The sequence below is a fragment of the Sciurus carolinensis genome, chromosome 2 (assembly GCF_902686445.1).
Source record: "Sciurus carolinensis chromosome 2, mSciCar1.2, whole genome shotgun sequence".
Classification (NCBI taxonomy): Eukaryota; Metazoa; Chordata; class Mammalia; order Rodentia; family Sciuridae; genus Sciurus; species Sciurus carolinensis.
The window spans coordinates 83,211,666-83,237,790 of NC_062214.1; the positions used below are offsets into that span (position 1 = coordinate 83,211,666).

General features: G+C 40.6%; 1 protein-coding gene across 3 annotated transcripts; it reads left to right on the plus strand.

Moving 5' to 3' along the window:
* On the plus strand, positions 1-25,428 carry Adpgk (ADP dependent glucokinase). Of its 3 annotated transcripts, none has more exons than XM_047540441.1 (7): positions 2-310; positions 7,570-7,795; positions 11,126-11,188; positions 16,983-17,103; positions 20,007-20,203; positions 20,788-20,886; positions 23,863-25,428. In XM_047540441.1, exons 1-7 carry the CDS (start codon positions 78-80, stop codon positions 24,415-24,417), a joined length of 1,494 nt encoding a protein of 497 aa, XP_047396397.1. In that variant the 5' UTR covers positions 2-77; the 3' UTR covers positions 24,418-25,428. The 3 variants fall into 3 exon arrangements, with proteins under 3 accessions (XP_047396399.1, XP_047396397.1, XP_047396398.1); XM_047540442.1 differs by having other exon boundaries at positions 23,866-25,428; XM_047540443.1 differs by lacking the exon at positions 11,126-11,188 and having other exon boundaries at positions 1-310.
* The last annotated feature ends 697 nt before the right edge of the window (positions 25,429-26,125 follow it).

Consider the following 26,125-nt stretch of genomic DNA (forward strand, 5'->3'; position numbering starts at 1 on the left):
GTCAGCACGTGCTGAGCCCGGAAGAGGCGCGGGCCGGGGACCGAGTCTGACGCTACTGCTGCAGCATCACGGTCCCCATGGCGCTGTGGCGCGGCTCTGCGTGCGCGGGCTTACTGGCGCTGGCCGTGGGCTGCGTCTTCCTGCTGGAGCCGGAGCTGCCCGGCTCGGCGCTGCGCTCGCTCTGGAGCTCGTTGCGGTTGGGGCCCTCGCCCGTGCCCCCGGGGTCTCTTTCCCCTGAGGGCCGGTTGGCGGCCGCCTGGGACGCTCTCATCGTGCAGCCAGCCCGGCGCTGGCGCCGCGTGGCTGTAGGGTGAGTGCCCGCAGGGCCTGGGTCTCTGGGCCCCTCTAGGAAGTGCGGGCGCTCTGGCCTCCGAGGTCCACTTTGGAGGTCGGGAGGCTGGGGAGCTGTAAGATAGAGCCCGCGTGGAAACGGGGTTTCAGAAGGCGCCGGTGTCCGCGTTGCCCTCTTGGCAAGAGGTGTCGGATGTCTGAGTCTAGCCAGTTTCGTCACCGCCGCAGGACTCAGGCTGGTTTTCACTCAGCTGGCCCCAGCGCTCTTCTCTGGTCCGGGTAGGACCAGCTCTAATGGTCTTTGCAAATCTCACTCAGCTTGACACCTTCATGTTCAGGTGTCCAATCATCGTTCCAGCACTCCTCTTCCTTGCTCCAGGGGCGACTGTTCTTTGGCAGTCAAAAATGTCTTGCCAGTTTTGACGGCATTTTTCCTCTTGCTTCAGAAGAGGAATGGTCTCTGCCCTTACCATCTTTCTTTCTTTATGCCCTGTTTTTTGTTAATTAACGCTATCCAGTTTGGAGACCACCACTTCACTGAGATTCCTGATTTTCAAATGCAGCTTCTTTTAGTCTGCATCATCAGCTTGCTGCAGCCTTCCACTAGTTTAACACGCCCTTTAGAAACTTTTCCCCAGACTTCAGTGACATTGCATATTTAAGGTTTTTCCAAATCACAACGCCTCCTTTTTTGTACTCCTTTCGGGAATGTAATTATTTCCCTTATGCTAACTTTAGTCCCTGTCTCAGTTCCACTTGACTTTTGCCATCACTGCAAAGATATCATACAAAAATAGGCCTTCTGTCAAGTACTGTACTTTGTGCGAGTGCTGGAGCCAGAAGAAGTAAGGTAGAGCAAAGTTATCCTCAAGTTGAAATAATCTATTTAATTTATCTAGTATGGTGTCAACTTTTGAAAGTACTCAACTGTTAACTTTTTTTCTACCAGCACATTTATTTGTTCTTGAAGATCTATCTCCTTTTGCCTCTTAAGAGTTCAGGCTCTTTTGACCCACCTACTTATCAGCCTCTTAATTATCCTCCCTTCATGCATGTTCTTTCAACAGATAATTATCAACTACATGGTTGATGTCAAGTCTGGTAGGTTCTGAGGATACAGATATGGGTGTATGTATATGTCGCTGCCTCATTTGTTGAAATCAGATACATTCATTGTATTAATCTGCTTGGGCTGCTGGGACAGAGTACCACAGGCTGAATGGCTTAAGCAGCAGAAATTTATTTTCTTGAAGCTCTAGAACTTTATAGTCTAAAAATCAAGGTACTGATGTGGTTGGTTTGGGGCAAGCCCTTTCTTTGTAGCTTGCAGGTGGCCTCACTGTCCTCACATGCATGACCTTTCCTCTGCATCTGCACTACTGGTGCGCTTCCTTTTATGGACAGAAGTCTTCTTGGATTAGGACTCTCTTGTGTGACCTTATTTAACCTTAATTACGTCTTTGAAGGCCTTGTGTCCAAATACAATCACACAGGTTAGGGCTTCAATATATGAATTTGTGGTGGGGCAGAGGATACCATTGTCCATAACAGTTGTGAAAAGTGCTTTGTTGATTGAGTGGTAAGAACAAAGTGTGTGCTGGGGGTGTAGTTCATTGGTAGAACTTGCCTAGTTTGCTGGGATCCATCTCCAGCACTGCAGAAAAAAAGCAAAGCAAAACAAACAACAACAACAACAAACCAACGAGGTAGACCTGTTGTCTCAAAGAAGGATTACTGATTCTTCCTAGGATAGGATATCAGAAAAAGCTCTAAGATGATCTCCCATTTACTATTGCTATGTAATAAATCACCCCAGAACTTAGTAGCTTAACCAGCCATTTTATGATCTTTTGTTATCTGAGATTTGGTGGGGCTCTGCTATGCAGTTCTTGCTTGGGGTCTTATGCAGTTGTAGTTGGATTGTGGCTGGGACTGGGTTCATCATAAAGGTTGATTGTGGCCAAAACTTCCCGGGTGGAGGGTTTCCACCTACATGTGGCTTCTCCCTAGCTGTTTAGTGTCTCACAGTAGGAAGACTGGGTTAGGAAATGGAATGTCCCAGGAGGACCAGGCTGAATCCTTAATGTTTCTTATGATTTAACTTTCAAAATATGTAGGGTCAGTTTTACCAGTGTCATGGTTCCACCTGATTTTAAGGGGAGGGGACCTAGGTCATACCTTAATAGGAGGAGTATCAATGCCACATTAGAAAAAAGCATATGGGGTGGAACATCTTGTTGGGATCATTGTGAGAAATATATTCTATTACAGTGACTTGTGTAATAGACTCTAGAAAAGAAATGAAACTTTAAAAATAAATTAGCAAAGGTGGGGGGGACATGTCCACTTAGGAAAGAGAACCAAAAGTAAGAAAGCACAATTTGGCAAGAATCTTTTGGTAAAGTAGTATAAAGATGCTCAGAAGGGAGGGTTGGGCCAGATTGCAATGGGCCTTTTATGTGAGGGTATGCGATGAGGAAGCCATAAAGATATATAAACAGGTAAATGACACTAACACTAAATGAGAATAACAGATAAGAATGTGAAAGGTGGGGTTGGGGAGATAGCTCAGCTGGTAGAGTGCTTGCCTCGCAAGCACAAGGCCCTGAGTTCGATCCCCAGTACCGCAAAAAAAAAGAATGTGAAAGGTGGATTTTAAACAGCAGTTCTATACTGTCTTAACTGTGTCACATTATTTTTGTAAGTAACAGATCCATTAGGAATATTTCTAGTTACCCAAAGAGATTTTTATCCTGAAGGTAGGTATATGGGAGGGGTGGGTGGGAGCATGTACAGACTTGAACCACAATCTCATTTTGGTGTGTGTTTGACTTCTTGCTAGAATACACAAGTATTAATATTCTCTCTCTCCCTCTCTCCCTCCCCCCCACCTTTTCTTTCATGAACATACACAAAACACAATTTAGTGTGATACCTAAGAAGGAATGTCTGGGGACCCTGGTTAAGAGGACATTGTAGGGTTTGTTTGAGGGGAGAAAAGAGTCTGAACTATTGCTTAGCAGTGGTGATAAAGGTAAGATTCGAGAGAGATTCGCATAACAGGTTGGATATTTTAGAGTAAAGAAAAGCAGTCCCAAAAGACAGGTTTTTAGTATTGGGTATCTTATAAGAATTTTATGAGGTGGGCAGATATCATATTGTCATCCATTCATATGGATGAGTAAACAGGCTTGGACTCATTGATTTACCTAAGACCACACAGCTATCAAGTGCAGGAGGTGCAATTTAAGCCCATTTCAGGTTTCATAGTCATACCACATTGTTGCCATATTGAAAGAGAGATTTAAGAAAAGACTGTGGAGGAATTTAAGCTAGATTTCAGAGGAAGTGGGATACACCTTGTGGGATTTCAAAGGAAGCTGCTCCATCAGCTCCTAAAAATGAGAGACTGGAATTTAGGAATGCATGGAGGACCAGAATTGCAGATTTTCGAGATAACTAGCTCTTGGGTTGAAGCCTATCACATTTTTCTAGGACATTTGACTCCTCTGCTTCCAAAGTAGACCCTGGTACCTATTGAACTTTGGGTAGAAGATGAAGCCCTCATCCTAACGTTAATTCCCTATAACTGTCTTTGCCCTGATCTGTCTTGCTCTTCTCCCTGGTATGAATTCTCCATTCTACCTAGATCACACTTTTATTGTGTCCGAACACAAGATTAATCCTTTCATCTAAAACTTTGCTCACATATGCTCCCTTTGTGGAATGCAGTATCAGATAAATCTGGGCTTGAATTTAGGCTCCATCAGTTTGTGGCTTTTGGAATGTTGGTTAATCTCAGCCTCGCTTTTCTCAGCTGAAAGCAGTAATGACCACCTGTCTTACATAACTTTGCAAATGGGTGTAATATACCTAAAAATGGATGCCTAGGCCTTGGTACTTCATAAAGATTAGCTCCTTTCTCTTTGCAGATGCACCATCCAGGATTCAGCCCAGGCACAATTGCCCAGCCCTTTGTGATTTCTCTACAGTTCTGTATCTCATATGTATTATAATTCGTGTAATATGTGACACACATCATGTTAAAGCTAGAAGCAGCCTTAGAAAAAATTTTAAAGAGGTTGAAACAGGATGGAGTTGATAGGAAACATCATCCTTTGAGGAGTTTACAGCCTCAGAGGGAGAACTGTGTCCCCTGCCAGTCACAAGTCTCTGCTAATTTGTGCCCTGCCTGCCCTTACAGCCTTTGTTTCAGCATCTTTGCCTTGTTTGGTTTTTTGCAGTTGTTTCATCAGTGTTTTCTTCAAAACTACACTATAATCTTTTTTATACATTTCTTAACCGAAGTGTGAAATTCTGCCTTCAGGTCAGATGAGCATTGCTTTGTCTTCTGGTTCTGTTAGTTCCTCTATCCCTCTGTTTCCCCTTGATAATAAAGCAGCTTAGGAAATTTGTTTACGTTTGGGAATGCTGTTGAAGGAAGTGCAGAGGAAGATCCTTGCTCCAGTTAAAGTATTATATAAAAAAAGTATATGTAAAAATAGTTTGGTATCTGGCACCTAGTAGATACTTAGTAATTTTAAAAAATTAATACAAACTGTGTAAAAGTTATCAAATAAAATGTTTCCTCTATTTTCATATTAGTATTCCTTGCATGATGATTTTTAATGGGGAATTACAAAATGCTCCTCAGTAGTTACATTTCTTTGTAACTCAAAATCAGTTCTGTTGGTTTGTCTTGTTCTACAAAATGTACTGAACTTTTCCTTTTATTTTTGCATTATATCTTTAAAATATCAAACTCTGGGACTGAGGACATAGATCAGTGGTAAAGCACTTGCCCAGTATGCTCAAGGCCTTATGCTCAATCCCCAGCACTGGAAAGAAAAAAAAAAAAAAAAACTATGTTTAAGATCTCAGTGGAGGGGCTGGGCATATAGCTCAGTCGGTAGAGTGCTTGCCTTGTAAGCACAAGGCCCTGGGTTCAATCCCCAGCACCCCAAAAAAACAAAAAGAAAAAAAAAAAAGATCTCAGTGGAACTAGATAAGAAGGTGATGTGTTTACAGTTTTTGAAGTAGTTATATTTCTAAATGTAAAATTTCTTTGTGAACTTTTGGATCCTTTTGGATCTTTTTTTTTTTTTTTTTTTTTTTTTTTAATATAAAGAGAGGACTGTTTGGAGGAAATCGTATCCCTGGCTATTCAAACTGTCTGGAGCTCAGGAACTTACTGGAGTCTGAGAGCCACGATACCTGGATTCCTATTCAGAGGCTCCTTTTAAACATTTAAGGTTCATTTAGTGGAAGTAAAGGGTACCCTTTGTGGGGGGGGAATGAGACCAGTTTGCATGGTGTGTTTGGTTTATTTCATGAGGCTATGAAAGACATGTGTTTTAAGCATCCTTAAGTATCTGCTGCATACTTAAGGCAGATACAGTATCTGCTGCCTGTCCCTGTGTTTTATGCACTGAAAGCCATAGTAATTCATACATTATACTCTTCCAGTTAACCAGTCATCTGTATCTTCAATTTTTAAAAGAAAATTTGAGTATTTAAATGCTATTTATGGGCAAAAATCTTTTCAAAACATGGATCCATAGATGAAGAATTACCTTAGGATGAGGATGCAAGTCTTTTTGTGTCAGGAGTGATGTCTCTTCCTGCCCTTGTAAATCTTCAAGAGTGATTTAATAATAGCTAGCTCACATACAAGCCTTGTAAAACTTTTAAAGCCTTTTAAAGTTTTAAAGTTATCTAAAAATTCAAAAGTAATACATAGTTGTAAAAATGAGAAATGTTATCTAATTAAAAGTAAAATTACTCTCCTTTATCCAGTTGCCTCCTCTTCTCAGTTTGCTACCATTAATGATTTGGTGTGTTAGTTTCCAGACCGAGAGATTTTTGAAGTAGACTAGAAGAGAAACATACCTATGTATTCCATGCTAAAAATCCAGTCCATTGGTCCTTCTTTGTTAATGAGTTTAACTTCAGGTTTCCAGCTGCTCATTTTTAGCTCTGAATCTCAGCCACCCTTATCACTAGAAGGTGTCTTGGTCTGCTGTGAGCTTGCTCTTAGAGGCTAGGAGCTGCTTGTGGGCACCAACCACTCTAGCAAGAGGGACATTCCCAGTAGGCCAAGGGAAGAGTAGTAGTAACCAGAAGTGTCAGATGTGGGGACTGGAAGACCTCATCTAGAGGCCTTAGTTATTTAGCCTTTCTCTTTAAACGAGGGATGACTTTAGCAAAGAAACACTGAAAACACATGTAAGCCAGAACTTTTTCATGCACACACAGAAGATACCATGCCAGACAACTTTAGTATTTTATAATTTCCATAAAACTAACCAGGTGCTGCACTGGTTTCTTGCCAGTCCTTTAAAGTTCATGGTTAAGCTGGGCTTGGTGGTACATGCTTATAATCCCAGTTACTTGGGAAGCTGAGACAGGAGGATCCTAAGGTCAAGGCCTAAGCATGGGCAACTTAGTAATACCCTGTCCCAAAATAAAAAGGACTGAGGATGTAGCTCAGTGGTGGATTGCCCCTGGGTTCAACAAACAGTACCACACACAAAAAAAAAAGTTCATGAATAAGTCTTGTGAACACCTGCCAAGTAATGAGTGGTTACAAGGCCATAAGTGTGCCTAAGTATTTTTTAAAGCCCCACTCAGCTCTTAAGATGCAGGCTTTCAGCTGGAAGTATTTAGGCATTTAGGTATTGAATTGTCTGACCACCATCCTCTTTTATCTTTGGAGGGAAATTGTCTGGTATTTAACTTTTGACCAAAATATATTTTGCTTACTTTGCACCAGGCAGTGTTCCCAAACATTAATCTTCACAGTATCTCTGTGAGTTAACTATTAATATCATTGCCATTTTTTTTTCAGATGAGAAACTTAGAAATTAGGGTGACTTGCATAAGATAGTGTGAATCCCTTGATTCTATGTACAAATAGAGAAACAACATGTATCCCATTTGTATACAATAAAAAAAAAAAAAAAGATAGTGTGAATCCCGATTGGCTCTGCCAGTATTTTCTTAGAAATGCTACATTTTTATTCCCATGGTAGCTTTGTTCTGAAATGCTAAGCACTGTTTTCTCACCTTTAACTATTATAAAATTTTGCCAAACTTTTGAAAAAGATCCTGATCTGATCCTAATATGTATATCCAGATAAAGTAATTTTTGTTCTGCCACGTGTCTTTTCTTTCCAGTTAAGGTAGCAGATTCACTTCATCTGACCCGTTTGAGTACAGTTCTCTGAAACCTTTCTCTGCAGCTGCTTCCTTTCACACATCTCTCTCCTCTTCCTTCAGAGTCAATGCGTGTGTCGATGTGGTGCTCTCAGGCGTGAAGCTCTTGCAGGCACTTGGCCTGAGACCTGGGAATGGGAGAGATCATGCAGTTCTGCATTCAAGGAATGATCTGGAAGAAGCCTTCGTCCACTTCATGGGGAAGGGAGCTGCTGCTGAGCGCTTCTTCAGTGACAAGGAAGCCTTTCATGATGTTGCCCAAATAGCATCAGAGTTCCCAGGAGCCCAGGTCTGTTTGGTTCACCAAGAGTAAATTAAGATAGGGTGGGAAAAGAAACCTTTTTAATATGGTTCCTAGAAGCAACTTTTTTGTATCTCATGTTTTGTTAACTCTGTTGTTTCTAATCAGTTTAGTTCAGCCAACATTAATGATCCCTATTTACTATAATTTTGGTTCTGGTTCATCATAAAGTTACTTTTTTTTTTTTTTTCACGTTACCCAGGTTTAAAGAAGGAAACATTGTCCACTCCTAATTTGTTTTAATTGGAATGCTTGTTTTTGATAACTTGTAGTAATCTTAATATGGCTGAGTCCTAAGCAGGAGGACAAGGCCAAACCCACAGAGAACTAGGTCTAGCTTTTGTTTGGGAAAGGGGGAGATGGGTCCTCACCTTTGTTCTGCTGATGCAGTGGGGTTTCAGTGTGTTCCTGGGGATTGAACCCAGGGCCTCACGTATGCTAAGCAAGTGCCGCACCACTGAGCCACAACCCCATCCCCAAAATGGGGTTTATCAACAGAGACATGGATAATATTTTGTGGGGAAGACTGTCCTGTGACCACAGTGGAATGTTTAGCATCCTTTCCAGCTCCTTTCCCCAGGCCTGAAAACATCTCCAGGCATTGTCCAGTGTTTCCTTGGTTAGAAACTCAGGAAGAGGAGTGGAGCAAAATTACCCCTGATTGAAAAAATTACCCCTGATTGCTGGTTTAGATTGTTCTGGTTGTTCCCAGACTTGAGCATGTAGCAGAATCACTTGAAACAGAATAAATTTGTTTATTCATTTATTTGTAACAGAATCACTTGAGGATCTATTGAAACAGATACTAGCCTACTCCCAGAGTTTTGATTGAGATGGGATGGGAACCAAGAATTTACCTTTCTGGCAAGTTGCCTGGTTGATGCGGTTGGTCTGTTGACCTTGTTTTGAGAACCAGTTGGTCTGTGGGTTGGAACAAGTCAGGTGATGGAACTTCAGTGGTCCCCAAGCTCACCTGGTGATCATAAAGCCCTGGCCCAGGCACTTCCTTAAGGCTCACACAGAGTAAGCGGCAGTACTGGGGCTGCCTCTTGAGACTGAGTTTTGGTTGTATATTTGATAGCATCTTCCACCCCAGTTCCCCCGGACCCCAGCCAATTTTTGCTCCTCATCTGAAACCTTCCTTCAATTGGGCATCACAGACTGGGTCTGTAATTCTAGCCAGGGAAGCTCTTAATGCTGTTTTTAATTGGTACCTTTCACAAGTAAACTTTTGTGATCACTTTTATTTTGATGACTTGAGATTTTAAAGTTTTTTTGTTCTCTGAAGCTGCCCATTTGAATATTAGAAATAGGAGCATTAGCCAGTTGAGTTTCTAGGGGAGACAGCAAGTTGTTAAAATTTAAGTTATGGTCCTTTTGACAGCTTAGCTTAGTAGTGAGTGATCTTTTTGAGAATCATGATAGTTCCAACCTAAGAAGTCTACTACTCAGAAATCTTTGTGATCATGGTATTTAAACAGCTTCTGCTTTGAACCTACCATTTTGTTTCATAACGAAAAAAGAAAAAAGTTCTACAGAAACTTGTATCTTGCTTTGTTGGTGGTTTGTTATTTCTTAACATTGTAAAACCTAAAGTGTGTTACTTCTTTTTTAAGTATTTTTCTAGATGTTGTTAGACCTTTATTTTATTCATTTATTTGTATGTGGTGCTGAGAATTGAACCCAGTGCCTCACACATGGTAGGCAAGCGCTCTACCACTGAGCCACAATCCCAGCCCAAAATCTTACTTCTAACACCAATTTGGTGCCATTTGAAAATCCCTTTAACTGTAAGGCAGTTTGCCTGATAAAAAACAGTAACAATTATATGAAAAATCTGAGTTGGGCACCGTGGCACACACCTGTAATCCCAGCAGCTTGGGAGGCTGAGGCAGGAGGATCACAGTTCAGCAACTTAGTGAGGCCCTGTCTCAAAATAAAAAATGAGCTGGGGATGTATCTCAGTGGTTAAGCACCCTAGGTTTCAATCCCTGGTACCAAAGAAAAATCTGGTATCCATTTTGTAGATATCTTAATATTTTCCCCCAAGAATTTTTAGTAAATTCTGCTAGCCATCATAATTAAATAAAATGAAGTTGGATTTGTTAAAAGGTCATATTTAAGCCTGCATGTCACAGAAAGTTACAAATTAATCTATGAAGAACTTTAATGTCCCACTTAAATCCAGAGGTTGGTCAGCCCAAACCATGGAATGAGAGTGATGGCCAGCATCTGGAGTTAGTCTATGCCTCTGTGTGGGCTAAAGGTTATCACCCCAGGCAAAACTACTGATTAGGCTTCTCAACTTTTCGGAATTGAACAACAGCCTTATTGCCTATTCCTTCAGGTATCTAAGGTACTTGGATCTGTCCTTAGTGATATGGAATGCCAGTCTTGAAGGATCTGCTCTCCAGCTGAGAGATGTATTTAGAGGAAAATATTTTTCTATGTTAGAGCCATTGCCTTTTAGAATTTACTCCCAGAAAGCCATATATTCCCCAACATATAAGTGTGTTTCTTTTTTCTCAAAAGTTTAGCAATAAACATTTACTGAGCACTTAAGAGAAGATAGTCCCTGCCCTGAAGATGCTAGTCATGTGCCCAGATGATGATAGCTCAGATAGGCAAAGGGCTCTAATATAGGTTCACATTAGAGAGGCAGGGAGTGGTCTGTGATCATGTCTGGGGAAGACAGTTGTGGAGGCTGAGATGTCACTGAGGAAGGGGAACAGAGAAAGCATCACAGAAGAGGTGGCACTGCAAAAGAGGAGGAAACTGCTAAAGGTCTGAGGCCAAGAGGAAGGCTGACTTCGAGAGCTGGAAGCAGAGAGTGGAAGGGACAGGAGGAGATGGAGGCAGAAAGGAAAGCACGGGATTAAGTTAAACTTTAGGTGGGGGTATAGTTCAGTGATAGCACAAGTTTCCAAACCCAGCACCATTAAAAAAAAAACAAAAAAAAAAAAAACTATTGAATGATTTAGGAGGACAGTAACATAATCATATACTCATTTTAAAGGCTTACAAGACCTAGCCACACTGTTTTCTTTATATGTTCTGGTGGCCCAGGAATTCAGACGAATTTGATCTACAGTTAAGGCAATCATACTTACTTTAATTTTCAGGTTACCATATTTATTTTCTTCACATTATTACTCACTGTCTGTTTCTATATTTTATTAACTTATTTGTTTCTTTGTTGTAAAGTCACCTCAAAATATTTTGGGGAAAAATGGTCTATAATTATTAACATTAAAAATTAGTAAGCTTGGGTAACTAGTTGTGCTAAAATACTGCCTATCACCTTGAATTATCTTACAGCATTATGTAGGAGGAAATGCAGCTTTAATTGGACAGAAATTTGCAGCCAATTCAGATTTAAAGGTAGGTCAAATTTCCAGATTAAAATTTGTACCTTTCTCTATTGTTTCAATAATTTTAGGAGCAAGCATGGATATTTGTTCCTTGATTCAATTAAACACCACCTGCTCTATGTCAGACTGTGGGCCTCTTATTAGGAAGCATACAGTATTAGCAGGGTAGTAGTAGCTAATACTTTCTAAGTATTTACTGTATGCCTGACATAGTGTTGTACATAGATATTTCAATAAGAATTAAAGTTCTTATGAAATATTATAGTGGAAAATGTAGATTTTTATGGTTATTATCCTTATAGATAGTAATTAACTTCTAAACAGAGATGATTAGAAATTCTAGGGTTAACCTTTGGAAACAGTACCTGTTAATAGAAGAAGTTCATTTGTAAGCTCTTTAGAGAGCCCAGACCCTTCCCATCCAAATCTTAGGAGTTTTCATGGTTTCATGGTCCCTCAAAAGCCACCTTCCTGATCCTGAGAAATAATTCTATCCTTTGGAAAGACAATACACTGGAATGTTGTGGGCGAGTACAAGATTGACCTTTTAGTATTGACCTCTTCTGAAACCAGCATTTGTTCTTGGTGTCTGGAGAATCTGGATCTGGGGTCAGTCCGATTGGAAGGCATTCTAATAAAACAAGTCTGGCCTTGGTAGGAGAAAAGACACATCTCTAACTCAGACCTCACAACAGTTTCAAAGATAATGGAGAGGTCCAGAGAGTCTTAAGTAATGTATTCAGGTTCACCTAGTTAGGATTCAAATGCCACACTCTGCTATGACATTACCACCCAGTAATGCTCTCTCAAAGAGATTCAGTTTAACTTGGTGAAATGCTTCCCAGCATGGACCAAGTGATCATCTGAGAACTACCAGAGATTAAGGGGTATTTTCCAGTGCTGGTAAAAAATAACTAATGCTTATATAATTTCTGTATATTCCAGGTACATACACATGGACTTATTTAATCCTCACAATACCCTATGAAGAAAGCCCATTTATTGTACTCCATTGAGAGGCAAAATGAAGTATGGCCTTGAAGTTAAAACTGCTCAAGGTCACGTACCTGGTAATGGGTAGAGCAGGAATTCAAACCCAAGTAATCTAGTTACAGAGTCCGTACTCTGAATAACCATGCTTTAGCGTATCTCAGAATAGACCCTGGCAAATACAGTGAAGGTAAATTTGGTAGAGTGGCCAAATGCAGGAGTGAGGCAGTACCTTTAAAAATATATTTGTGAGCTGGGTGCAGTGGCACATACCTGTAACCCCAGCAACTCGGGATGCAAGAGAAAAAATTATTTGTGAGAGTTAGGGCTATTGCTCAGTGGTAGAGCACTTGCCTAGCAGGTGCAAGGGCCTGCATTTGATCCAAGTAGATGTTGGATTTTTATCAAACAGTGCTTCAGCATCTAGTAAAATGATTGATTTTTTGTTTTTTGTTGTTTGCTATGTGGTAATCACATTGATTTTCTAATGTTAAACCAACCTGGCATCCTTGGGATAAACCTTACTTGTTTCCGATATATTAACTATCCTTTTTGTGTGTTATTGAATTCAATTTACTAAAATTTATTTAAACATTTTTGCATGTTTTCTTGAGAGATGCTGATCTGTATTTTTCTTATGGCTATCTAGTTTTGCTATCAGGATAATACTAGGCTCAAAGAATGATTTGGCAAGTATTTTCCTCCTCTTCAGTTTTTTTTTTTTTTTTTTTTTAAGATGTTGATAGACCTTTGCTTTTATTCATTTATTTATACGTGGTGCTAAGACTCAAACCCAGTGCCTTACACATGGTAGGCAAGTGCTCTACCACTGGGCCACAAAACCCCAGTCCCTCCTCTTCAGTTTTTAAAAAAGTTTGTATAGAATTGGTATTATGTCTTCCCTAAATATTTGTAGGTTCTTCTAGGGCTACAGTCTTCAATGTGGGAAGGTTTTTGATGACAACTTTGATTTCTTTAATAGGTACAGAGAAATTCAGATTTTTTCTTGAGCAGTCTTTGGTAGTTTGTACCTTTCAAGGAATCTGTCCATTTTATCTGTGTTGTTGAATTTATTGGTATAGTTAGTCCCTTGATGATCTATAGTCTATAATGATGCTCTCTTCCCAAACATTGTTCATTTATGTCTTTCCCTAAGTGATTTAGCTAGAAGTGTACTGGTTTTTATTGCTCTTTTTCAATGAATAATGAATATTTGGATTTTTCTATATTCTTTTCTGTTTCATTGGGTTTTGCCTACTTTGGGCTTAACTAACTTCTTTTTCTAGTTTCCTAAGGTAAGAAGCTAAGGTCATTGATCTGTGACCTTTCTTATTTTCTAATATAGGCATTCAGTGCTATAAATTTCCTCTGTAGTACTGCTTTAGATGTGTCCCACAGATTTTGATATGTTGGTTTTATTTTCATTTCAAAATATTTTCTGGTATCCCTTTGATTTCTTAGGATGTGCTATTCTCAGACTAGAACTATGGTTTTCTAAATATTTAAGGCTTTCCCTAATGTTGTTACTGATTTCTATTTTAATTCTGTTCTAATCCAAAAATGTTTTCCATGATCTATTAAATTTATTGAGACTTTTTAATGGCCCAGAAAATTATCTATCTTGGTGAAATTACATGTGTATTTAAAAGCTTTTCAAGAGTATGCATGGGTCTTTCTATTGTTGTATGGAGAGTTCTGTAAAGTAGCAACTAGGTCAAGTTGGTTATTAGTGGTGTTCAAGCCTTGTGTCTTTTGTATATCATTACTGATTTTCTGTCTACTCAATCTATCAATTATTCAGAGAGGGGTATTGACATCTCCAACTACAATAGAAGATACATATTTTGGAAGTTTTTATAATTTTTTGGTTTATGTATTTCAGAGCTCTGTTGTTCAGTGCATAAATATTTAGGATTGTTAACATTCCTTTCATGAATTAATCCCTTTTCATTAGCAGGGATAAAGAAAATTATTTCATAATCTTTGCTCTGAATTCTATTTGATTAAAATAGCCATTGCAGCTTTTTTTGGATTAGTGTTAGCATCTTTTTCATCCATGGACTTTTAAACTATTTGTGTCTTTAAAGTGTATTCCTTGTGGATAAACATATAGATAGGGCTTTTTTTATTTTTATTTTTGGCCTTTTTAATTTTTTTCAGTTGTAGATGGATACAATACCTTTCATTAATTAATTAAATTTATTTATTTATTTTATGTGGTGCTAAGGATTGAACCCAGTGCCTCACATGTGCTAGGCAAGCGCTCTACCACTGAGCTACAACCCAGCCCAGGGCTTGCTTTTTAATCCACTTTGGCAATCTCTGCTGTTTAATTGGGGTCCTTAAACTGTTTACATTTTTGTTTGTTTGGTGGTGTTGGGAATTGTTTGTTTGGTGGTGTTGGGAATCGAATCTATTACGCATGCTGGGCAAGCATTCCACTGCTGAGCTACATCCCCAGCCCTAGACCATTTACATTTGGTGTGACATTTATTTCTATTTGTTCCATCCTTTTATCTTCCCTCTTTCCTCTTTCTCTATACTCTTGAATTTTTTTCTATATTTCATTTTATCTCTTCAGAATATGATTCTTATTTTAGTGGCTACTTTAGGGTTTATGGTATACATCTGTAGCTTATCACAGTATACTTTCAAGTGGTATTACAGCTCCATTACACTATGAGAACTTCAGAATATTGTACTTCCATTTCTCTACTCCAGCCTGTACTATTCTCGTAGTGTATTTTACTTCTACGTTACAAACTTCACACTACATTATTAGTATTTTCCTTTAAACAGATCTTTTAACAAATTTAAATAAGAAAAATAATCTTACGCGCTTATCCAGATTAGCATTTCTGGTGTTCTTCTTCCTTTGTTTAGATCCACGTTTCCATCTGGTACCATTTGTGTTCTGCCTACAGGACTTACTTTAACATTTCTTGTGGTGCAGGTCTGCCAGTAATGAATTCTTTGAGCTTTTGTATATCCAGAAACTCTTTCATGGTATCATGCTGAGGCATTAGTGGGGTTTACTCCTTTTATTTCTTAGGGATCATTGTGCTTTGCCTTACGTCCAAGTGTTTTGAAAACCATTGTTTCTTATGCTTTGTTTTTTATTGTTCTAGACAGTAGTGCAAGTCTAGCCAGGAATCAGAGAAAGGAAATAGTGGCAGGGGCAAGAATTGTCAGAGTTGGCATGTAATGGGCTCGTGTCAAGGCAGAAAGGGAAGAGAGTGTATTTTCACCAGAAGCTGGGATTTCTCATTATGTACTTGAAATTACCTCTCTACAAAGCAGTATACAAACAAGCAGCTAATTAGCAAGTAAAAATGCCTTTTGAAATTTATGGATAGGGCATAATATGAAACAGCATTGACGGTTACTGGGGATTTTAATTCGCCCCCCAGACCCTTAGAATTCAATGGTTTTGAGCTTGTTACCCTGTCCTTGAGGGGCAGAAACAGCAGCTTATTGGAACCGAGAGGTGGCAGCAGATGTGAAGTGGCTTCTAGAAGGAATAGCCAGGGGGACACCCAGCTTGGAGTTGAAGAAAAAGGTTTGGGGAAAGTTGCAGAGCACCTCCCCCCAAACTTTCTAAATTGAGTTGCCCATTAATTCTCATATTCGAAGGGCTAAGTATGGTAGAGGGCTTTTTTGCAGGGAAGAGGATACTAGGGATTGAACCCAAGGGTACTCTGTGAGCTACATCCCCAGTCTTTTTTTTTTTTTTTAGGAAGGGTCTTACTAAGTTGCTAAGCTGGCCTTCAACTTGTGGTCCTCCTACCTCAGCCTCCCAAGTGGTTGGGATTACAGGTGGGCACCACTTGTGCCCTGCTTTAGAAATTCTTTTTCTGTACTGTGTAAAATGCAAATGATTGTTTTCATCTAATGATCTTTTCCTTCCTCCCTCCCTCCCTCCCTCCCTCCCTTCTTTCCTTCCTTCCTTCTTTCCTTCCTGATGCTGGGGATCACACCCAGAACGTGTGCAAGCTAAGCAAGCACTCTACCATTCAGCTATATCCCCAGCATCTGTCATACTCGGACAAACAACATCCCATGTCTTTTTGCCTACACAGGGTATGAATGAATTAAAAAGATACTGTAGGGGGATAGGGTGTGTCTTGGTATGCTTGGGCTGTCATAATAACAAAATACCATAAACTAGGTAGTTTAAAAAACAAAAATTTTCTCACATTACTAGAGACTGGAAAGCCCAAGATCGAGGCTGCAGCAAAGTTTTTTTTTTTCTGGTAAGGGCTCTATTCCTGGCTTGCAGAGGCTCTATTGTCACTATTTTTTTTTTTTCACATGGCCTTTTCTTGGTGCATACAAGATCTCTCTTCTTTTTCTTGAAAGGTTACCAGTCCTGATTAGGACCTCACTGTTATGATCTCATTTAATCTTAATTACTCCTAAAAGTTCTGTCTCCATTAGGGTTAGGGCCTCAACATCTGAATTTGGGGAGGATACATTCAAATTCAAATTTGAGTCTGTGTGTTCCTTGCCATATCTTTTCCTGTGCTCAGAACTCATAAGAGTCTGGGCTGTAGTAGTTGCATAGGCACCTGACAACTATGACTTGGGTCTTTGGTCATTCTCATTTCCGGATGCATTGGGCCATACCCTCCAGAAGCTTATGCCCTGTTAATAGCCCCTATGCTACATACATCCAAACCAAGGACTTTTAGAATTGAATTGGATTCTAGTATTTTGTTGCAATGAATAGAATTAGCCTGAATACTGGCTACTATTCATATTCTGTTGGAAAATAAACGGATCTGGTAGACTGACTTCACATTGCTTATCTCCAGGTTCTTCTTTGCGGTCCAGTTGGTCCAAAGCTACACGAACTGCTTGATGACAATGTATTTGTTCCACCAGAGTCGTTGCAGGAAGTAGACGAGTTCCACCTCATTTTGGAGTATCAAGCAGGTAAGGGAAGGATATTACTGATGTAAGACTGGTTAAGGGACTGTGTATGGTCACACTGGACTTTGTGCCAGAAATTCATCTTTATAAATTAGTAGGATCCTATTTGTGTCCCCATATTGGTCTACAGAACTGATATCAGCCATTATCTCAGAGAGTGATAGAGTATTACAGCTAAAGAAAAATTCTCAAGTCTATAAACCAAATTGGTCTGATCCCAAGGGAAATCAGGCTACAGGAAAGCAGGCATTTTGAGTAAAAGTGAAAATGTGTTAAACACACATTTGTGAAGTCTTCCTTTATTACTAAGAAAAGAGAAGGGCAGCTAATATTTCTTCAGCTCTGCTGAATCCTGCCTAGGGCTTCTCTGGCATGACTTACCCAAGCTGCTTAGGATTGGTTCCAGGCCTTTGACAAGCTTTCTTTGGAGTACTTTATTTTTTCCCCCGAGATGAGTGGGAGTGTTTTGTATTTAACCTCACATTTCTCATTTTAAGATATTCCAGTGTTTATAAAGCCAAATCCACACCACCTGCAGTAGATTTTCTGAGTTATAAAGACTAGAGATCTAATTTCTACAAGAACCTTAAATACCTGAATATATTTTGAGTCTGTGTGTTCCTTGCCATATCTTTTCCTGTGCTCAGAACTCACTCTTGAGTTTCAGATTAAACACATTATTAATTCCCATTAAAGACTCAAACATGCAAACAGCTAATTGGTACCTTGGAGGAGTACTTAACACTCTTCAGTGAACTGCTTCCAAATCACACAATTAAGAGAACCTTACCTACTAAAGTAATTAACTATAATGTAAGATATGAAAAAATAGTGCTTGTTGACAATTATACCTTTCTCCAAGTATAGAAAGGAACTGTTGTTTGCTTCTGGTTCTCTTTTGGGTGCTTACTAGAATGAGTTGGGAATTTAGCAAAGGCAGGGTCTGAAAATAGGGCAGAATGTTGCAGAAGGTAATTCATATCTAACAATGCACACATTTTGAGTCTCTGTTTTAGTTTCCTCAATTAAGAGTGACGTTTTTCACTCTTCAGTGACAGATTGTGGTAAGGATTAGGTGTCTTTACTGTGAGCTGCTTGATAAACATGACTGTTGACTGGAAGGTCTGAAATAGGTAAGATGTGCCTCTGAGGTCTGCTGCTACCAGCCCAGATTCGTCTCTCTTCCATTTCTCTTGGTGCCCACAGCATGAACTGGGCACCTTTGCGGTTCCTGGTTTCTATCAATTCCTGTGGTGACTACAGAATGGAGACACTAGTGTCTTCAAACTAGACTTTGCTGTTGTGTTTGATAGCTATGCCTCTTGTGGAGGTAAGGAGACAACTTGTCTCAAAATGAGATTGGTTCTATTCTTGGGTTTTGTAAGCTTCACATTTCAGTGTTTCTTCCTGTGTCTTATTTTTCTTTTTACAAAGTAGTGCACTTCTGTGAAATTTTATGCTGTTACATTTTCATAAGTCCCAGGAGGGAACCTAATCTGGTGGTAGCAGCCGGTGGGTCAGCTTTCTTAACAGAACTCCCTCCCCAGCTTCTCTCTAACCTATACAAGTAAGTTGAGAGATGTCAACTTTTTTTTTTTCCTTCCTCTTTTTCTCCTACCAGACAACCCCACAGAAGCTTGTTTTCAGGGCTGGAGTTTCAGTGAGTCACTTCATAGACTTAGTGATCAAAGGGCAGGATGGTAAATTGGTAAAAGAGATTGCTTTCAGAAATGAATACAAAGATTTGTGAGAAAAGAAGGGCACCAACTATTACAGACTGAGTTCCAATCTGTCTGCTTCTTGGGCCACTCCATCAGTCCTATGTCCTATGGAAACAACGAGCAGCTCTCCATATTTCTCCTTGTCCTTATCTTGCAAAAACCTGTTTATTTTTGCTTCTGTCATTCCCTGAAGAAATCAGTTTCTTTTGAATGCTGCATGACTCTTTTCTCCTAGGCTAGGTTAGGTTGTGTTCCCAGCAGTGTCCCTGTTCAAGGGCAGGGTGTGTGTCTGCTCTATGGAAAGTATCAGTGTAATGTATTTTTCCTATTGTACAAAGTCTTGTTAATTTGGAAAATGTTGGCTTTGGAGTTAATACCTGTATTTTTTGTTGCTGTGGTCCTTTAGGTCATCAGTCTGTTTTATTCACCAGTTCAAATCATGTGCCAAGTCCTGTATATTACTGTATAATAGAGTTTAGTGTTGGCCCTGTTAAGGAAGCAATTAAATCTGCTTAGGCAGGGGCAAGTTAGGAAAGACTCCCATTTAGGGAGGAAGTAGCACTTGAACTTGGTCTTGAGCAGTCATTACTCCAAAGCAACTCCTGCCAAAGTGGTGGAGCAGCCAGACATTCTCACTCTTTGGATCAAGTGCCCAGAAACCACTAGGGAGCAGCAGAGAGCAGGAGGTGGAGTCCGCTTGGCTCTTGGGATTTCAGCCCTTAGATACCAACTAAATGGAAGGTCCTCAGGGCACTGCTGTGAGGTGGAATGTGCTTTGGGAATGGTAACTAGTCCTATCTGTAGGAATATGCCTGGTGTGATAGCATTTGGAAGTCATGCACTCTGTAACTGTGTCCAGTGTCTGGGAACTCAGTGGACAGCAGAGCTTTCTGGAACTCAAGGGGAGCTAATGACCTTGAAAAAGGTAACCCCTTGAAAAAGACATATGGGACCCCCCACTGTGTTTCTGGTTTTTTGCTTGATTTGGGTTTAGGTTTTTGGTTTGTTTCTTTACCAAACCACCATCCTGGATGCAGCACCATGCTGACCTTAGACCATTATTATTGGGGTCCACTCAGCTAGCAGCTAGCCTGCTCAGAGCCAAGGCTCCAGGGAGGCACCTCCACACTAGGAGACTGAAAGCCTCTTCCTTTTCTTCCCATTATGTTGACTGGGCTTTTCTAGGGGAGGAGTGGGGCCAGTTTAAAGCTCCCCATGCCAACCGGTTCATCTTCTCTCACGACCTTTCCAACGGGGCCATGAATATGCTGGAGGTGTTTGTGTCTAGCCTGGAAGAGTTCCAGCCTGACCTGGTGGTCCTCTCTGGATTGCACATGATGGAGGGACAAAGCAAGGAGCTGCAGAGGAAGAGACTCTTGGAGGTAACAGCACTGTTACAGATCTCACAGACCCCAGCTGGTTTTGTTTTGTTTTTTTCAGGTTCCTACCTCTCTCCACCTCTGTAGCTTGTGCTGCCTTACCTTGGGTCATGCTCTCCCAAGGACATACCTTGGCAGCAGCTAGAGTAGGACACACAGATCAGATCATCTTCTTGCCTGAACCTCTGCATCCTGTGCTAAACTGAGCGTAGCTGTAAGCTGCAGGGTTTGTAGTTGTGTCCTTTGTGTTATCTGTACCATCTCACTTCACATCACCTGTGCTGCAGTTCCTGCAGATCTGAATGGCAGTTGAAGCCAAGTGCCTAGTTTAGAGCCTAGGAGTAGGCTGGCAGCATGAACATACAGGGCAGTTCTTTGTCCTCTGATTCCATAACTATGGTGGCTCTCTGCAGAATGTAGTTCTCTGTCGGGAAAAGTATCTTTTGTCCACGTTGCTTGTACCTGTCAGAGGATACAAAGAAGGCAGGTGCCAAGGGCATCCAGACTGCTCGGGACCTCGTCTTTTCTTCCCTCTTGATTGACATCCTTTTATTTCTAATGGCAGTGCTGTCCTCTTCTCTTTGCAGGTTGTAACTTCCATTTCTGACATCCCCACTGGTGTTCCAGTTCACCTAGAGCTGGCCAGTATGACTAATAGGGAGCTCCTGAACAGCATTGTACATCAGGTAACCAACCACCTGTGGGTAGTATGTGTCCTCCTTTGGCCCTGACCTTCACTAGGCCTAACAGGGAAGTCTTTTGTCCAGTGGGACTAGGTGTTTGGGCTCAGGGACTGGCTCACTGAGGTTTGGGTGTTGTGTCATTCAGACCCAGGTCATGGAAGACCCAAATAAGGATTCAGGGCTGTTCTAGGACAGATTGCCTAGTAAGTTAGAAATATGGCAGTGTGAGCCAGGTGGGGTGATGCAAGTTCAAGGTTAGTCTCAGCATTTTAGTGAGTTCCTGTCTCAAAAAAACAAAACAAAAAAGACTAGGGATGTAGCTCAGTGGTAAAGTACCCCTGAGTTCAATCAGGAGGGAAGGAAATATGGCAGTGTAATTGATGGGCTTGTGAGTCATATTTCTCCCTCTGGAAGTGAATGGTTTTTACAGACCTCAAACAAGAAAAACTAAAAGCCCAGCTCAGTTGATTTTACTTACAGAAGCACAAAGGAAGGAAACTTTGAACTTGATCTCCTTACCACCAGACATGTAGGAGTTTATCTCCTGCCTCTGGATATCAGCAGTGATTAGGATAAATCTAAGTGAGTGAGGCATAAGAATGCAAGCTTTGCCATTCACTAGCTCTGTGAGTGCAGATAACTTACTTAACTTTTTGTTTTATTGTTATTTAACTTGGTAATGTGTGGTTCAGAAACCAAAAAGTATTGAAAGGTACGCAGTGAAGTCTCATTCTAATTTGTGCCTTTCCTCCATGTCTACCCTCATAATTTCCTTATTAGCTTCATCTGTATCTCCTGAGTTATTTTGTACATGTACAGTACAGCAATATATCGTTCCTATATATTTTATATAAAAATATATATTTTTTTGTCCCTTTGTACCCAAAAAGATAGTACAGCATACTGAATACACTGCTCTGCACTTTGCTTTTTTTCCTACTAGAATATCTTAGAGATCTTTATCGTATCATTATTTGGAGAGCACCCTCAGTCTTTTCACAGTGATGTGAAAGTGAATGTGGGGTTGCTTCTGTTAGTTTAACCTGTACCTTCTTGTCATTCTGGTTGGTGACTATCCTTCCCTTTTACATAGAATGCTGTGGTAAATAATCTTGTACATTATTTTATTTTGCCTGTGAGCAAACATATACGTTGGATAAATTCTCAGAAGTGGAATTGCTAGATTGAAACCTAAGAAAGCATTTAGAGGTTTGAGGTTGCCTTCCATGGGAATTACACCTATTAACGTCCCACTAGTAGTGTTTAGAATATGTGCCTCTGTGGTGCTTAGCCTTTGCACACACAGCAAGTACTCTATTTCCTTGTATCCTTGCCACTGGAATGAGATTAAAAATTAGCATTTGTATCAGTTTTGACAGTTGAAAATGGTGTATCACTGGAGGGTTTGTTTTTGTTGTTTGCAGTGCTAGGGATCAAACTCAGAGCCTTAGAACAGAGCTACACTTTAGCCCCTTCTAAAAAATTACTTTATTTTTTTTTTTAGGAAAAAAGGTTTTTAATTTTACTTATTTTTTGTACTGGAGATTGAATCCAAAGGTGCTTCATCAATGAGCTACATTCCCTGTCCTTTTTATTATTTTCTGAGACAGGGTCTCACTAAGTTGCCAGGGCTGGCCTCAAACTTGCAATCCTCCTGCCTTAGCCTCTAGAGTTGCTAGAATTATAGGCGTGCCCTACCCCACCTGGCAAAACACACTTTATTTTTCTGGACAGTTTTAGGTTCTCAGCAAAATTGAGAGGGCTCCCATATGCCCTCTGACCCCCTTAGAGGCATGCTATCCCCCACAATCAGCACTCCTCACCTAAGGGTACATTTATTATAATCAGTGAACCTACAGTGATACATTATTATCACTCAGAATCCATAATTTACAATTAAGTTCACTCTTGGTGTTTTTCAGTATAGTTTTTACTTGTAATTCTCTCTTTGAGGTGGATTATCTTCACTTTAAAAAAAAAAAAAGCCTTTAAAATTCCTTTTTCTCTGAAACTCGCCTTAATCCTTCCTAGCCTTGGTCTGTAAGTCAGAGGCAGTGCCTTCTTCCATCCAAGGGTTACAGTAAGAATTGGATGAAGATTGGAGCTTAGCTCAGAACATGCAGGAAATGAAAGCCATTGGCTTTCAGCTACAAAGATTATAGGCCATTATTATTTTATGGACATGCACACACACGTGTACATATTCAAGGAATCATGTCTCCTGCAGAAACCTTTACCTGTTTCTTTTTTTTTTTTTGGATGCTGGGGATCGAACCCAGGGCCTTGTGTTTGCAAGGCAAGCACTCTATCGACTGAGCTATCTCCCCAGCCCCTCCTTTACCTGTTTCTAATGAAGGAAGTGCTAAGAAAGATGGTGAGGTGATATAGTGGTTTCCCACAAGGTTGAAAATGGGCTCAGTGGCTCCTGTTTCCCTTTCCATGTAGTGTTGTTATTCAGTGAAGACCATCTTCCTAACTTATACCTGCTTAACAAGGTTAGCTCTAACATGAAACAGTATTGTTGCTTCTCAGTGTTATGTCCACAAAGCCATCATGACCTTGAATGTACGTTGTTCGGGTCCTCTCCATTTTCCTGGCATGATGCCTGCTGACAGGACATGGCCAAGAGCCATATCCTGGCAGTGTAAGAGTAGCTACTATGTGTGCAAAGTCAAAAGGTAGGCATTAAGGAAGGACATACAAAATAGGTACACCTCCACCCTTTCGGACAATGACACATAATAAAAGACCAGGTTTGAAACAGCATTTCAGCAACTTTGCAGTTTCTCTCAAGTGATCCTGAAGGTGGAGGTGGTTAGAGGTGAAACAGTTGAAATGATGACTTCAGAGACGGGAAGTTCTGGTAAGGAAGACACATGCCTGCCTGCCTTCCCTGTCATTTAGTCACTGGCTGTGTCCTATGATACTCAGGCGCTAGGTTATACCTACCAGAAAGAGACCCGTCATTATTTTTGTTAGCAGGTCTTTTCTGCAGTGACTTCCCTTGGGCTGAATGAACAGGAGCTGCTGTTTCTCAGCCAGTCAGCATCTGGACCACATGCTTCTCTATCCTCCTGGCACGGTGTTCCTGATGTGGGCATGGTCAGTGATATCCTCTTCTGGATCTTGAAAGAACATGGGAGAAGTAAGAGCAGAGCCTCGGACCTTACCAGGATCCATTTCCATACACTGGTCTACCACATCCTGGCAACTGTGGATGGACACTGGGCCAACCAGCTCGCAGCTGTGGCGGCAGGAGCTCGTGTGGCTGGGACACAGGCCTGTGCCACCGAAACCATAGACACCAGTCGAGTGTCTCTAAGGGCACCCCAAGAGTTTATGACTTCTCATTCAGAGGCAGGCTCCAGAATCACATTAAACCCAAATAAGCCAGTTGTAGAATGGCACAGGGAGGGAATATCCTTTTATTTCACACCAGTGTTGGTGTGTAAAGACCCTATTCGAACTGTGGGCCTTGGAGATGCCATTTCGGCTGAAGGACTCTTCTATTCAGAGGTGTACCCTCACTTTTAGGAAGGTTGTGGGTAATTTTTCTGAGGAAGGAGAACTAGCCAACTTAATTATGGGAAAAAGTGGTTTGGAAAACAGGATTCAGGGTGTCAGAACCATTTCTAGATCTAATTGGAAAATAGCCAAAGAAACAACAGCAGATTAAACTGTACAGATACATTCCAGCCTGTTGGCCATTGCATAAAAACATTTCAGGTTTCAATCAAAATTTAGCCATCTACTAATGAGACTGGATTTTTGTTTTTTTTTGTGTTGTGAGTACAGGGGTAAAAACCTCAATTCCAAAACCCCAATTTATCCAGTGTTGTCAAGTATTTTTAAGCCAGACTTCACTCTTGAGAGCATGTCAACCAGAGAAAGTCTTTCTCTCCTTGCCTGCTGGAGGACTGCTGGTCACTCACTCGCCACCCTGGGCTCTGGTAAAGCCTGATGTGAAATCTTCGAGTCTCTCAGATCCCTGCTTGCAGCAGAATCAAGACTTTCATTCAGTGTTAGAGTGACAGTATTTATGAGCCTATCTTCTCAGATTCCTGTTCTTAAACTTAGGTCAGAGCCACAGGTAAGAATAAGACAGTCCCTCTTTGATGGGACTGGGGATCCTTGGTGAGCCTTTGAGCCATTCATTCTCTTAACTGTTTGGAACCCTGGGTGGCATTGTGAGCTGAAGGATTGTGCCTTCCTGCCTTGGATCCTTAGATTGTAGACTGGCAGATCAAAGGCTCCTGTGGCTTGGGCATTGCCTCCTCATTGCCCAGATATGCTTCCTGCAACAGAAGACTAATATTTGTTCTTTCTGAGCCTTGAAAGAATTTGCTTTTACAACTGGAATTTGTTTGGTCTTTATGTGTAACAGATCATGTGTTTTATGTTTTCATTGACACATCCATTAAAGAGTTTGACCTCGTAAGAGCCCCAGAATCATGAATAAATTTGTCATGTTATATATTTATTTTTTTATAAATCAGGACTTCTGTGTGCTTTTAAAAATATTAAAAACAATTTACATTTCAGGAATCCTGTCTGTAATTGATTTCATTTCCACATCACTCTGGACTGATCTTGTGATTTACGTATTACTCTGCTCCTGATGTTTGTATTTTTTCAGACCCTCATACTAAGCCTGTACCATAGGCCTGTTCTCTAGGGTTTAAAGTGACAACAGAGTATGAAGTAGCCAAGCTGAAGTTGAGCAGATTCAAAGAGTGGTGAGCTTTGGTTTGTTGGAAGGGCACGAGGGACATGGAAGCTGGTGGCAGCCCTGCCTAGTGCAGGGCCATCATTTCACCAGGTCCATAGCAGCAGCTTCTTGAATCTCAAAAGCTACCTCAGGCATTTCATTTATGATCTTCCCTTCCTGCTTGGGGTGAGAAGGAAATGCCTGATTTACTCATTTTCAAAGAAAATTTAAGAGAATTATGCAACTTCCAAGTGAAAGCAAGTAGCTCATTAAGGAAATCTTATCCTTCTGTGCCTCTAGGCTCAGTTAAAACAATCAACCACCAAACTTACTAGACTGTTTTTATTAGGAATGCTTAAGTGAGAAGACATTTCTATTTCCTAAGAATTAGAGTAACTCATTTTTATATCTTTTAAATCTAAAGACCTTATTAGTAATACTAAAGTGTTCTCCATGATTTTTTTCTGTAAGTTGTCTGCTCAGCCCCTTTCCTGAATGTTTATTCTCAAAAAGTTCTCCAATTTTTATTGGTAA